Below are 15,239 nucleotides of genomic sequence, written 5' to 3' on the forward strand. Positions count from 1 at the left end.
GCGAGTGCCCGGAAGTAATATGGGTGATCACCACTTCATCCACATGACTTCCTGTTTGGCGCTTCTGCCGATCGGCCACCAGATGGCGCTCTTGAACCGCTAGAGGACTGAGAGGAGCTCAGAACTGTGTGTGAAGGCTGCAGAGGGGAAATATGATTCCGATCACAGATTTTTGAAATATTGATATCAAAGACGAGTTACGGCGTCCTAGGCAACTTGAGCATGGCTAGGAAAGACGCCTAAACACGTTTTCGGCACTTAAAGTGTTAAGGTTAGGGTTAAGTTTAGGCATTCTTTCGGAGTTGGTTAAGGTTAGGGTTAAGTTTAGGCATTCTTTCGGAGTTGGTTAAGGTTAGAGTTTGTCGCAGAGCATGGCAATAGAATGCCTGCCTGTCTTTCTTTCGCCGGAGCAGCAGCCTATTTCCGCGCGCCACGGTCACATGGGCATTGTGGCCAATCAGAGAAACGCGAAGCACTCTTGGGCTGGGATTAATATAGACGCCACCGGGTTGGGAAACACTCTCACATGTCAGTGACACAGGAGGCCGCCAGGTGGAGGGCTTCGTCTGAACTGTGGCTCAACTGCTCCCTCTGCTGTACAGAAAACACACTGTCAGCATCACCAGACGTACAGTATCATCAAAATGGAACAAATTATTAAACATTAGACATAACTGAATGTAGTCTATAGGATTTATGGAGAACAATGGATTGTTATCATCATCATCATCATCATCATCATCATCATCAGTTGCAGGTGACAGATGTGTCCCACTATACAAACACACTGCTAAGGTCATCATTATCTGGGAATTTATCCATAATTCAGACATTATTAGGCTGAAAGACAGAGATAGAGCTAGAGCGAGAGAGAGCGAGAGAGAGAGATGCAGTAGTTGGCAGCTTCCTCTTTGGAGAGTGGCAGCAGAGAGAGAGATGCAGTAGTTGGCAGCTTCCTCTTTGGAGAGTGGCAGCAGAGAGATGCAGTAGTTGGCAGCTTCCTCTTTGGAGAGTGGCAGCAGAGAGAGAGATGCAGTAGTTGGCAGCTTCCTCTTTGGAGAGTGGCAGCAGAGAGGAAGGCTTGTGGGTAAAAGAGGCTCCAGCATGTATGTTGATGTCAGGGGAGAGGAGGAGGAGGGACTTGGAGCTCTGAAGTGTGTTGTAGAGAGATGTGCGTGTTGTAGGCTTTGCGTGAGGAATTCAGAGGCTGGAGTTTTCGTCCCGGCGACTGGCGAGGAGAAGAAAACACTTTGTTTTGTTCAGAGGATCGGGAGCCTCTGATCGCGAAGTCCATGAAGAAGAAGGGAATGTGTTCTTGTTGAAAAGCCAGCAGCAGCAGCAGCGCGCCGCCACCAGAAGACCGTATTATTATTATTATTATTATTATTATTATTATTATTATTCTGCCTTCAAATGACTTGTGGCCGCGGTGAGGAAAGAAGACGCGTCGCTCCCGGACTTCAGACGGTGCCTCCTGTGTGGAGAGAACAGCGGAATTTTGGGAAACTGAGTCAAAGCGTGTTTAGGAGTCCAAGCATTTTGTGGAGTTGAAGCATTTTTTAAGGAGTCAACGCGTTTAGGAGCGCGGCCAGAACGCGAGGGGAGGGAGGGAGGGGGGGCAAAGAAAACGCCCTGTTGCAGAGATAATATCCCTAAATTCAAACTTTATACCCAACATCATCCACCACCAGCACCACCCATGGATCAGGCTCCTGTTCCAAGATCTGACCGTCATTATTAAGCGTTTGACCACAAACACTTCTTTGGGAGTACTTTGTGTTTGTTGAAGTGGAGCCTGTGTACTTGGCGGCTATCTCGCCTTCATTGTGCAGAACTATTGCAGACTTGTTTGGGGAGGAAGGCGAGTCCAAGGCTGCTGCTAGGCCCACGGCCATTGTTGCTGTTCACATGTAAACTAGTAAAAAAAAAGCCTCCGGAGAAGAAGCTCCTCTTTGTGGATCATAAAGTAACGTTAACGGACTTATCATCGTCGTCAACAACAACAACAACCGCAGACATGTCGCTCGGCGCAGAGAGGAGGATGGAAAACCGGTTGAAAAAACTGGAGGACATGATCAGAGATCCCAGATCAGCCGTCAACTTGGAAAGTTTGCTGGTGAGAAACACACTCCTGAATTATTAACCAACGCCGCCACTGTGTCAACAAGCGGGTCTATCTATATGATTGGCATTCGTTGTTTTTGTTGTAATTTCCCAAACTGCTGTCTGATGATGATGAGATGCTGCTTACAGCACGTTTAATAACCATCCTGCTACTACTAAATAACTACAGGCTGTTTTACCTTCTTCTTCGACGGAATAATCTTCACATCAAACACGGCGTCTCTGTAAACAGCTGTCAAAGTATCAAAATGGTTAAAAACTTAAGTAAAAATGTAAGCCAATAGAACGGCAGCACATGGACGACTGGTCTGAGATTAAAGACAGTGCAGACAATGTTGTGCTCGCCGCCACTGTATGTTAGTCTTTGTGCCGATTAGGATTAGTAGAGAGAATGTGTCTGTTGTTGGTCAGTTTATGGACACGATCATATTATTTCCGGCCAAAACTCCCGCCCGGATAGGAGTTTGGCCCAGTCTGGGGGACCCTGATGTAAACAAGACGAAAGTCTTTCTCTGGTCTGCATCCCCTTAACAATTGTGTGTATTGAGCTGTACTGTATTGTACCCATTCTGCAATCTGTTAATAAAGTTTTCAATCAATCAATCTTGTCTGCAGGGATGCCTGCTGTCCACTGTGGCCTGACAGGGCAGTGCCATCCCTGCGTCCATCCATGCACCCGTTATCAGTTATTCTGGTGGACTATTAGACATGTCTCCCAGATTAATTCCCTTTTTTTAGTAGTTCTGTAGTTGCATTGGGTATACGTTTTCATCAGTGCCGTTTCTAAGCCGTCATTATCCCAACTTTGCTTTCTTCACGTATAACTACGGGTGATTATGAGCTGAAGATGATATGCCTCATTTGATGACTGCGTTATTATGATAGTAACTACACCAAGTGACTCATGTAATCACAGCACATCGGCGCTGCTCCTCGTCATCGATCGTACTCAGAATATTTGGCAAAATACCGTTTGAAAAAGGTCATCATCTCCTGACTCACTCACCTCTCTGCCTCCTCATCTCTGGGCAAGTCACCAGAGTTGTTACAAATAAGGCCATCGATTCCTGAAAGTGGTCTAATGTTGAGAGAGACGCCGCATGCAGCACTGATGCTGCCGACGATCCAGTGAGCTTCTCACTCAGTATAGACATGGAGGACAGACTGTGACTCACGTGTGCTGGATGTGATCACTTCAGAGCACATCCACTCTCAAAAGTGGGGTCTGGGGCGCCACTGCTGGTTTACCCCCCCCCCCATCCAGCTGAGCTACAGGCCAGGGTGACGGTCTAGTCAGCTGGAGTTGTTTGCTCTAAATAGGAGATCAGAAAGCAAAACAGTGTTTGAAGCTTCGTACAGGTAGTACATTGTTTGAAGCTTCGTACAGGTAGTACATTGTTTGAAGCTTCGTACAGGTAGTACTGTAGACAGTGTTTGAAGCTTTGTACAGGTCAGGTAGTACTGTAGACACAGTGTTTGAAACTTTGTACAGGTAGTACTGTAGACAGTGTTTGAAGCTTTGTAAAGGTAGTACAGACACAGTGTTTGAAGCTTTGTAAAGGTAGTACTGTAGAGACACTGTGAAGCTTTGTACAGGTATACTGTAGGTCAGTGTTTGAAGCTTCGTAAAGGTAGTATTATTTGCTACAGTCACAGTGTTTGAGAAGAGAAGATGCTAAGTATCAATGTGTCTACATGACATGTCTGTCTGACATGTACTTTGTGGTGGGCCTGCTTTACATTGTGGGTGGCCACCACAGATACATCTATGTATGGGAAACCACACTGTCACAGACAACCAGGCACACACTCACACACACACACACACACACACAGACAACCACATACTCACACACATAGACAGACACACATATAGACACACTATATAGACACGCATATACACACACACACACACACACACACACACACACACATAGACACACACATCATATCTAGACACACACATATAGACACACACATCGACACACGCAAGCACACACACACATACTAGACACACACACACGTATAAAGACACACATATCGACACACATAGACACACACATACATATAGACACACGCATATAGACACACGCATATACATATAGACACGCATATCGACACACACACACATATAGACACACACATACATGACACACATACATAGACACATAGACACACATATAGACACACATACATATAGACACAGACACACAGTATCGACACATGCATATAGACAGTTTAGACACACACACATACATACACACACGCAGACACATATCTTCGACACACATATACATATAGACACACGCATACATATAGACACGCATATCGACACACGCGTATATAGACACACATATCGACACACACGTATATAGACACACATATCGACACACACGTATATAGACACACATATCGACACACACAGCTAGGCCTGCCGCGATAAGCAATAAATCGATTAATTGCCGCGATAATTAAAATGAATGCAATGATTTTGACGGGCGCGATTAATTGCTATTTGCGCGTTTGTTTTAATGAGGCGGACCCAGTGCCCCTTGTCAGTCACTGTCCGTGTTGGGAGGCGGGCCGCTGGCTTTACTACAGAGCACAGCACAGGAGCTCCGTGGGGCTAACGTTACCCCTCATTGTGTCTATTCTACTAGCATTAACGTTACTCATACAAACAGAGTAAACACAGTTTTCAATCAATCAATCAATAACAACATTAACGAGACCCTCGTTGTGTCTATTCTGCTAACGCTAACGTTACCTCTCATTGTGTCTATTCTACAAGCGTTAACGTTAGCTAGGCTGTCTATGCTAACGTTAACATTAGGCTAACAAGCTGAGCCTGTAACGTTACCAGTCGCGTCTATTTGCTAACGTTAGCATTAGGTAATAACCGGTTTAAAATGGATGGTGATTACCTCACGTTGTGTCTATTCTACTAGCATTAACGTTACTCATACAAACAATCAATAGCGAGTTATATTGATCACGCTATGTACGATAGCCATGCTAAAACGCTAGCACAACATTAGCACCTAACCTAACAACAAGCCTTAACAAGTCAGCGATCTTTTTGCGAGACTAAACTCTCCGCTCGGTGGCAAATTGTGTTGATGTCGGTTTTGTTTAATCAATAAATGAGGCAGAATACACAGTGACTGTATCCTTTGTTTATTGCACTTGTGCCTGCTGCAAACATAATGATTATGAAATCCTAGAGACGCGTCTCTATTCTGACCAATCAGTGGTCTGCAGTGTTTCACGTGACTTTTCTGGTACCCAAAGTACCTGATAATCACAACAATACTTCCGGTCCGGTCGGTGGGCTTCAAAATAAAAGTCTAAAACACAGGAAAAGACGGAGCGGTGGGCTTCAAAATAAAAGTTTTGGGAAATAAATTTCTCCAAAAAAAAAAAATCTCTAACCGGTCGCAATAATATCGCTTATCGCGATATTTTCGGGGGCAATTAATCGCCCAGCAAAATGTGTTATCGTGGCAGGCCTACACACAGCTAATAGTGTGTGTAGGGCCCCAGCAGGCCAGAGGCCGTCTATCCACAGGCTTGTCGTCTGGTTCATACAGAGACGTGTATTCATCCTAATAGAGGAGTTGGTCTCAGTCTGAACCTTGTTGACGTTGATACTTTAGAAAGCAGAACTCAGACGCTACACCGGTAGGACCCGCCCCCGGACCTCCTGTGGGCACCTGTTCCCTGTAGTCCCGCCTTCCATAGGACCCGCCCGGACCTCCTGTGGGCACCTGTTCCCTGTAGTCCTGCCTTCCATAGGACCCGCCCGGACCTCCTGTGGGCACCTGTTCCCTGTAGTCCTGCCTTCCATAGGACCCGTCCGGACCTCCTGTGGGCACCTGTTCCCTGTAGTCCTGCCTTCCATAGGACCCGCCCGGACCTCCTCTGGGCACCTGTTCCCTGTAGTCCTGCCTTCCATAGTATTCTCTCTCCTCGTCATGGCGGGCGAGCGAACGTCGCCCCCCCCCCCCCCCCCCCCCACTCTCTGAGAAGTGATCTCACTCCGCTGACCTTCATCTCGCCTCTGACATTCGGTGATTATGGACTATGGCTGTGTTTACTTCCTGCGCGTGAGTCGGAGAGGAGATGGAGGAGTGATGAGTGTTTGAGACCAACGCTGAGTGGGAAGCATTGTGTAGGAGGAGGCAGGCTGCAGGTTTCCATTTATAGCTACCGTGGTGCCGTCGCTTAGATGGAGGAGGTTAACTGCTGAGGATGGGTCACACACACACACACACACATATAGACACACACACACATACATACATACACATATGGACACACACACACAGACACACATATAGACACCAGGGTTTCCGTTAGAAAAAATTGTTGCCGGTCTCCGTGACCTGCAAGATTTCAATCTACCGGACAAATGAGATTAATTCCGGTCATAGTTTATTGAGCTTTAAAACAATTGATAGGCAGGCTATATAAAGAATGTCATGTAGATTTATAATATTATTACTTAAAACTAGACTACTTTTGCGTATACAGTCATTAATATATTCCAAATAAAATAAGTCCCTCGATACTCCGTGCTGCTGCTGACTTGAAATAAAATAGACCGTGTATGTGGGCAGTCGGTCCGACACTAAACAGCAGTCTGTTATAATCACATTTTTATGAGCTAACAAATTCCGTTATATTGGACATTTGTATTAATTATATCAAGCGAAGAACTGAGAAATTTGGCAGAGAGACGGCAACATTATCGTGGGTTTGCGTGATGTATATCTCCACCTCCCAACGACTTGGTGCTGGTCATAATGTCCGGTGAAAACAACTCCCTCCAAGCACAACTTGACCACCCGAACCGTACCAAAACAGGCCAAAATTAAATAGCCCATGCGACGAACGATTCATTACATTCGTTTCATCGTTGCTCCACCAAGCAGCCGGTCCAACAATATCAGCGCGAGCCGGCCGCAGTTAGTTTGCAAGAAGCATCCAGCTGCAGACCCGCAGAGCAGCTTTCCAGGTCTGGGGACCGCACTGTGCCAGCAAAGCTGGTGGGTTCTGTGGGTCTGCAGCTGCATGCCTTCCGCAAATCCAGCAGCAAGCTCTCACTGACACAGCGTCGTCATTACCAGACCGGCTGCTTGGCGATGCAACGACAACAAACGCAATGATTGTTTCGTTCATCGCATAGGCCACCCAACTCCAGCCCATCCAAATACAATTCAAATAATCAAACTGTGCCCAGAGGGAACTATTTTCACCGGACACTATGACCGGAGAGATTAAATTTGTCGGACTTCAACAGATTTTGCCAGTCAAATACCGGTAATTACCGGCTAACGGAAACGCTGATAGACACACACACACACACACACACATACATACATACATACATACATACATACATACATACACATATGGACACACACACACAGACACACATATTGACACACACACACACGCATATGGACACAAACACTGCTACTGTCTTTGTGGACGTGGTATGAAATCATCATGCATGCTATTTGTCTGCAGCTACAACAAGAGAATCATGCTAACTTTCACCATGCAATTAATTATTAATTCACAACACCCCAGCTGGCAACAAAACGCTCTCTGATGAAGGAGCGAGGTGGAAGGTCTCGTGAGTGACAGCAGTGGAAGGTCTCTTGAGTGACAGCAGTGGAAGGTCTCTTGAGTGACAGCAGTCCTTTTGATAATACTGCTGCCAGAGCAGCGGAGGAATTAATTTCAGGGCAATAATAATATTTGCTCTTCTACTCGAGTTGTAATTAAAATGCAATGTCCTGTTGATGAGCATTGGCTGGCTTCTCGGAGGATACATAATGCTGATTGGTGCATTTAATCAGCAACTGGATATATAATGGTATTCATTTTGAGAAGCTGATTTATTTATTTAAATTAGGATGTTGTATCCTGGCGATGATTCCAGAAAATGAGCAGCAAGACACACCTGGAAGAGATTGTTACGTGTTTGTATGAATGTTTCCCATGATATTATGGCCCTGTGGTATTAATAGATTTTCCAGAATTCAGCTACAGTGTGATGTGACGTCAACTAATAACCCAAAATGTACCGATACCGACATTATGAATCTCTTGGCAACCTAACTGTCCCATATTGGTATGTCAGGTACATTCCTCCAGGGAATTGGATGCTTGATTGATTGAAAACTTTATTAACAGATTGCAGAATGGGTACAATATAGTACAGCTCAATACATACAATTGTTAACACTTTGGTTGCCTTGGGTTAAATTCATGATATACCATAGGTTGCCGGCTCTATTTGTCTATGGAGAAGTACCCCTTCTTTGCATGGCTATAACTTTTTAAATTCTATTGCTACATTGCCATTATTAGGGCCCATTCAAAGTCCTATATGTATTGTTCATTGTGTAGCAACGTTAAACTTTTTCATTCACATATTCATAGTAAAGTATGGTCTAATGTATAAGTATGTTTTCATCTCTTTCTGCAGCTTTCTCCAGAACGTGATCTATAGCCCCAAATGCATTATATTGATGATGCAATACAGTTTTATGGCAATCAGCGCGATATAAAAAATTCCAACTAGACGTACTTCTAGAAGTTACTACACGTCATCTGATGTTGACCGGATGGGCTAGGGGGCGTTTATAATTCCGTGGGCAGCGTTATACCAATCATCTAATGTGGGTCAAATGTTGATAATAGCAGTTAGTATCGAAGACGGTAACGTTACACGCTGAAACTCACCCCAGTCTCCGCGCGCCGTTGGGCGATCATCGTAGAGTAGAAGTCTTATCATTATGGGATGTAAATTTACCCGGTCCATCTCCAGCTTGTATAATGGTATATACGTCCAAATCATGTTGTTTATCGAGTTATTGGCAATCGATCACTGTGTAGCGTGACGAGCCAGAGTCCCGGGACCTATAGCGAGTGCCCGGAAGTACTACGGACGTCTAGCACAACCTCTATTGCACATCCTGTTAAGCGATTGCGCCGATCGGCCACCAGATGGCGCTCCTGAACCGCCAGAGAGCTCAGTGGGTCCTGCTGGTGGATCTCAGGCCAGCGGAGGGGACATATGAATCCGATCACAGATTTTTGAAATATTGATATAAGGACGCTGTACAGCGTCCTCCGGCAACTTGAGCATGGCCAGCAATGACGTCTAAACACGTTTCATGGCAGTCAAAGTGTTAAGGGGGGGTAGGCAGGGGGGGGGGGGGGGGGGGGGTAGGCAGGGTGGGGGAAACTGTACAACTGTAAGCAAAACTGTACATTGGAATATACTTGGTTCCAAGAAGAGGGTCTCGTGTATTATTGGGTTAGGAGTCGGGACATTTACTGTACATTGGAGAGGGTTGGGTTAGGACATTTACAGGGGCCAGTTTCGAATTGCAGTCTCCCGTAGGTGCTCTTTGAGAGTGGTTTTGAAAGTGGGTAGTGATTCACATTCCTTTACAGCTTTGGGTAGGGCGTTCCACATTGATGTGGCATAATTGCGAAACGTGTTTAGTCCCTTGTTTGAGCCGAATCTGTGTTTAACATGATTTGTGGAGCTCCCTCTGGTGTTGTGGTCGTGGTATTCACTGATTATTAATTCTTAATTCTGTGCCCCATTAATTGAACTGAATGAACAACCGTTCACATAATGACAGACAAAACATGATGACAGACAAACATGACAAACATGATGACAGACAAACATGACAAACATGATGACAGACAAACATGACAAACATGATGACAGACAAACATGACAAACATGATGACAGACAAACATTTCAAACATGACAGACAAACATGACAAACATGATGACAGACAAACATGACAAACATGATGACAGACAAACATTTCAAACATGACAGACAAACATGACAAACATGATGACAGACAAACATGACAAACATGATGACAGACAAACATGACAAACATGATGCCAGACAAACATGACAAAGATGATGACGGCTAGGTGGCGCAGTGGGCAAGGCGCTCGCCACCAACGCAGGATACGCTGGGTTCGAGCCCAGCTCTCGGCGTTGCTACCAGCTTGGCTGGTCGTTCATACTAATACAATTGGCAGTATTAGGGGGTGGAAAGCTGGTGGGTGGGGATCGGACGTTGTGGACAGCAACTCCTACAGGTCGATTGGTGCGCCTGCACAGTAGAATCAGGAAGCAACGAGGGCGGCGTGTCCCTCCCACGCAGACCAGAGATCGCGCTGTTCAGGTGAAAAGATGTGACGGCTGCCTCCTCGAGTTCCGGAGGGGACACGTGATGCAAGGCTTCGTCCACATTGCAGCCGGCTTGTGGGAGGCATGGCCAACAGCGTTCGAGACAGGGGAGGGTAGAATTGGACAATACGAAATTGGGGAAGGGAGAAAAAGTAGATAAAAAAAAAAGATGATGACAGACAAACATGATGACAGACAAACATGATGACAGACAAACATGATGACAGACAAACATGATGACAGACAACATAACATGATGACAGACAAACATGACAAACATGATGACAGACAAACATGACAAATATGATGACAGACAAACATGACAAATATGATGACAGACAAACATGACAAACATTGATGACAGACAAACATTTCAAACATGATGACTAGGGATGCACCGAAAATTCGGCCACCGAAAATGATCGGCCGAAAATGGTTAAAAAGGCTCTTTCGGCTTTCGACCGAAAGGGTTTTAGCACCGAAAATATATCACTGAATGTCAAAGAACAGGGTTACGTAACGTTCGTAACCTAAAGTGTTGTTGTGATGACGTAATCAAAACGCGCAACGTGTAACGTGAGCAGCTTGGCAGCCAGGGAACAAACTTAACTTTTTGACTTACCAGCCATTTGGCTGGTAGATTTTAAAAACTACCAGCCAGGCAGATTTTTTACCAGCCAAAAATTATAAATAGCTTTTTAGTATATCGCCATGTGTTATTATTACTATATAATACTCTCATATGCTATTTTCAATTAATATTATAAACAACATAAGGAATATTAGCATAATTTTGAGTGGACTGAAGGAATGAGCCAGCGTTAATAGTTTTAAATGCAAATAATTTATTGAAACATAGAAGTGGGGTCGGGACACACACACACACACACGCACTGTGTTTCAACTCACCACCCCTGCATCATATTGTAGTCCGTCTTCAAACTTCCATTCCTCTCGAAACTTTTATATTTGAATATCAACATTATCTGTCCATTCTCACTCAGTAATCCTCAGTTTACTATAATATACTCCTGTCCTGAGTCCTGACTAGTGACTTCGTCGTCTTTCCAAACGCACGCACACACACACAGGGAAGGGGAGAGTGCCCCCCCCCCCCATTTCCCTTTCCTCAGTCCACTGTCTGCTGTTCACTATGGCTCTGCCTCGTCTGATCAGGATTAGCTTGTTAGCTTACGTTAACGTTGTAGTGATTGGTACATAAACGTTAATTTCGGGCGATGTGGGCATAAAGGAATGGCGACGGTGCAAAGCATGTAGATGCATTTGACTCGTTGTGAGAAGAAAAAAAACACCACAGACTTATTTTTAGTCTGTAGGTGCACTGCTGTGTTAACGCTGCTGTGTTTAACGCTGCTCTGTTTTCAAGAAACACGGAGTGGGCGGATATCGTATGACTTGCGGAGTTGCTACAGGATTTTTCAAAATAAAGAGTATCATATGAACCTGAACGTTGCTAGCTGCCGGAGCCCAGATATTATGACTGGAGCTGCGCTTGGGGCGGAAATGAGACCCGCACAGGATTTTCAAAATAAGAGTATCGATATGAACTAAACGCCAGATGGCGGGCAGACCTATTATTTTTTGTCGCCAGACGTTAAATCTACAGGCCATTGGTGAATGGCGTGTGCTTAGGTCGCTTTCACACAGGGGCTGTTTGGTCCGGACTTTCGGACCAGAATTCGATAGTCCGGTTTTTCGGGTTTGTGTGAATGCGTGTCGAACTCGGTTCGCGGACCAAACAGGCGAACTCTCGGTTCGCTTCATCGGACCAAATGCGAACCAAATATAGGAAGTGATTATTATTACCACTGCTCGCAGGACTCACTGCAAAACAAGCACACTGCATCTATCTATCTATCTATCTATCTATCTATCTATCTATCTATCTATCTATCTATCTATCTATCTATCTATCTATCTATCTATCTAACTAACTGTGCATCTTGGGAAGAAGGAAGAAAAAACGCGGCTTATTATTATTACCGAGGCGCACGGCATTGGATCAATGGATCAATGCCACGTCAATACTATTATTACCTTACCACTGCTCGCAGCATTCATTCACTGCAAAACAAGCACACTGCATCTATCTATCTATCTATCTATCTATCTAGGGATGCCCCCCGGACCCCGGTTTTGAACGGGAACCGGTACTATATTAGAAAATACCGGAGTATTTATAAGCTCCGACGTCCTCGGTACTGCTATCGATACTCTAGAGAAATTATTATTATTATTATTTAAAAGTTGCGAACGATCCTCTCTCTGTCTCTGCACGAGAAGCGAGCCGCAGCAAGCCATTACACACACTTGTCGCGAGCCACTCACACATACACGGGTAGGGACTGGAGGTGCCTGTCCGTGGCTAGCTACGTTAGCTACGGAGCTAGTAGTCAGTTTCAGTGTTGCTGGATGGTACACTCTAACGTTAACGTTATGCCGAGTTCATACTACACTACACTTATGAACTCGACATAGCGATAACGTTAATCCGTTTCCATGAAGTGTTTAATTAGCAGCAATCTGTTCTGTTGTTGAACATTTAACGTTAACGTGGCTAGCTACGTTAGCTACGGAGCTAATAGAGTATACCATCCAGCAACAGTACACTGAAACTGACTAACGTTAACGTTATGCCGACTCGCCGAGTTCATACTACACTACACGTATGAACTCGACATAGCGTTAACGTTACTCCGTTTCCATGAAGTGTTTAATTAGCAACAATCTGTTCCGTTGTTGAAAATGTAACGTTAAGGTAGGTATCCGATGCACTTCCGGCGTGGACAGGAAAACGTCGTGAAATCGTTGTAGTCATTTTGTAGTCTTATTAACTAAAAGATTTTAACAAAATAAAAAGCAGCAGCACTATTGCATAACTGAGTCATGTTTGCTATGTATTTCTTTCTTTAGGGGAGTAGGACATTTGTTTCACAGTTTTAGCATGATGTTTTATAGATGGCCAGGTTAAACACAGGTTTTTGTTTTTTAAGAGGGGGCCGGGGGTTTGATTTGATTGAAGTTTATTTCAAATATGCAACACAACAAACAAATATCAAGTACAGATATAGCCTTAAGCCGTTCAAATAATAATTTATAATTTTTTTTAAAATTTAAATATATTTAAATAATAATCTAAAATAACCGATAAGAGTATCGATAAAGTACCGAACCGTTAAGCAGTATCGATAAGAGTAGTAGTATCGATAAAATCCTAACGATACCCATCTCTATCTATCTATCTATCTATCTATCTATCTATCTATCTATCTATCTATCTATCTATCTATCTATCTATCTATCTATCTATCTATCTATCTATCTATCTATCTATCTATCTATCTATCTATCTATCTATCTATCTATCTGTGAGACTGTGCATCTTGGGAAGAAGGAAGAAAAAACGCGGCTTATTATATTATTAATAAAACAGCTACTTGTGGGCACTCATAAAAACACCGTGGTCTACAAGTTGTTTAGCGAGAGGATGGTGGTAATGTGCTTCAATAGAACAATGGATCAATGCCATGTCAAAACTCGCCTCCGCTGATGTGGAGGGCTCGCAGACAGTCCACACACAGACACACACACACACACACACACACACACACATGGGCTCGCAGCCACACACACATTTCCACTGTCCAATAGACAAGCGCCCTTTTCGACCGCGTGACATTGTTCAGAAGGTTCGGTGCGCCTCACAGATTTCTATGTGAACGCAGGCGAACCAAATGAAGAATGCAACAATGTTGCAACTTCACCACCAGAACCGCACAGAGTCCACCAAAACTATATGTGAAAGCGACCTTATTTTGTTCCCTGTTGGCAGCTCTTCCTGCGTTCTGCAGCCTATGATAACTAACTCCTCTTGGGAGTCACGCTGTTTCTATAAACTCTGCGAGCAACGCATCCAATAAATGTGTCTTTAACATGCTTTATATCCTCGCCATTACTATATGCCCGTTGCGGTTAAAACCTTTTGAACTAACGTTAGCGTTAAGCTAGCTAATGCTTCCATTCCTCTTTGACCCGTCTCTCGTAAGCTACGTCATCCCCTGCTAAGAGTCATGGGAGATGTAGTACAACAGTCCTGTGTGTTTGTCTTTATGCAGATCGTTATGCAGTTTTAAAGCACCTTGGCTTGGCTTTGTTCTGAATGCACTTTGTTGTAGTTATCCTACAGAGAAAAGAAAATGCACTTGACTTTAATGCACATTTTGTTGTATGCAAAGAGAAAATGTTTAAATTGTACAATCTTTCAGCAGTCAGTCTGGAATTAATGTATGCATTCAAAAGTGCTGAATAAATGTTTTATGGGCCCATAATAGTGATTATTAATATTATTTAAGTTAAGTTTTGCCATAATCATGTCTTTTGCCATAATCGGGTAGCTAAAAAATAAAAATAAATACATTATATATATATATATATATATATTAATAACTTTCGGCATTCGGTTTTCGGCCAACTGTTTCCTATTTTCGGTATCGGTTTCGGCCAAGAATTTCTTTCGGTGCATCCCTAATGATGACAGACAAACTTTTCAAACATGATGACAGACAAAACAGGATGACAGACAAACAGGATGACAGACAAACAGGATGACAGACGAACATGATGACAGACGAACATGATGACAGACGAACATGATGACAGACGAACATGATGACAGACAAACATGATGACAGACAAACATGATGACAGACGAACATGATGACAGACAAACATGATGACTGACAAACAGGATGACAGACAAACATGATGACAGACGAACATGATGACAGACGAACATGATGACAGACAAACATGATGACAGACGAACATGATGACTGACGAACAGGATGACG

The 15,239-nt window shown here is 44.0% G+C and overlaps 1 protein-coding gene across 2 annotated transcripts in view; it reads left to right on the plus strand.

Annotated features, from left to right (window-relative positions):
* The first annotated feature begins 1,676 nt into the window (after positions 1 to 1,676).
* Positions 1,677 to 15,239, plus strand: part of LOC311224147 (rho-associated protein kinase 2-like) — a 188,638-nt gene continuing 175,075 nt past the window's right edge. For both annotated transcript variants that reach the window (XM_084309005.1, XM_084309004.1), the window contains exon 1: positions 1,677 to 2,116. In XM_084309005.1, the coding sequence (XP_084165131.1) occupies positions 2,018 to 2,116 (99 nt within the window). In that variant the 5' untranslated portion in view covers positions 1,677 to 2,017. The remainder of the gene's footprint in view (positions 2,117 to 15,239) is intronic.

The sequence above is a fragment of the Notolepis coatsorum genome (assembly GCF_963971535.1).
Source record: "Notolepis coatsorum genome assembly, chromosome: 2".
Lineage (NCBI taxonomy): Eukaryota > Metazoa > Chordata > Actinopteri > Aulopiformes > Paralepididae > Notolepis > Notolepis coatsorum.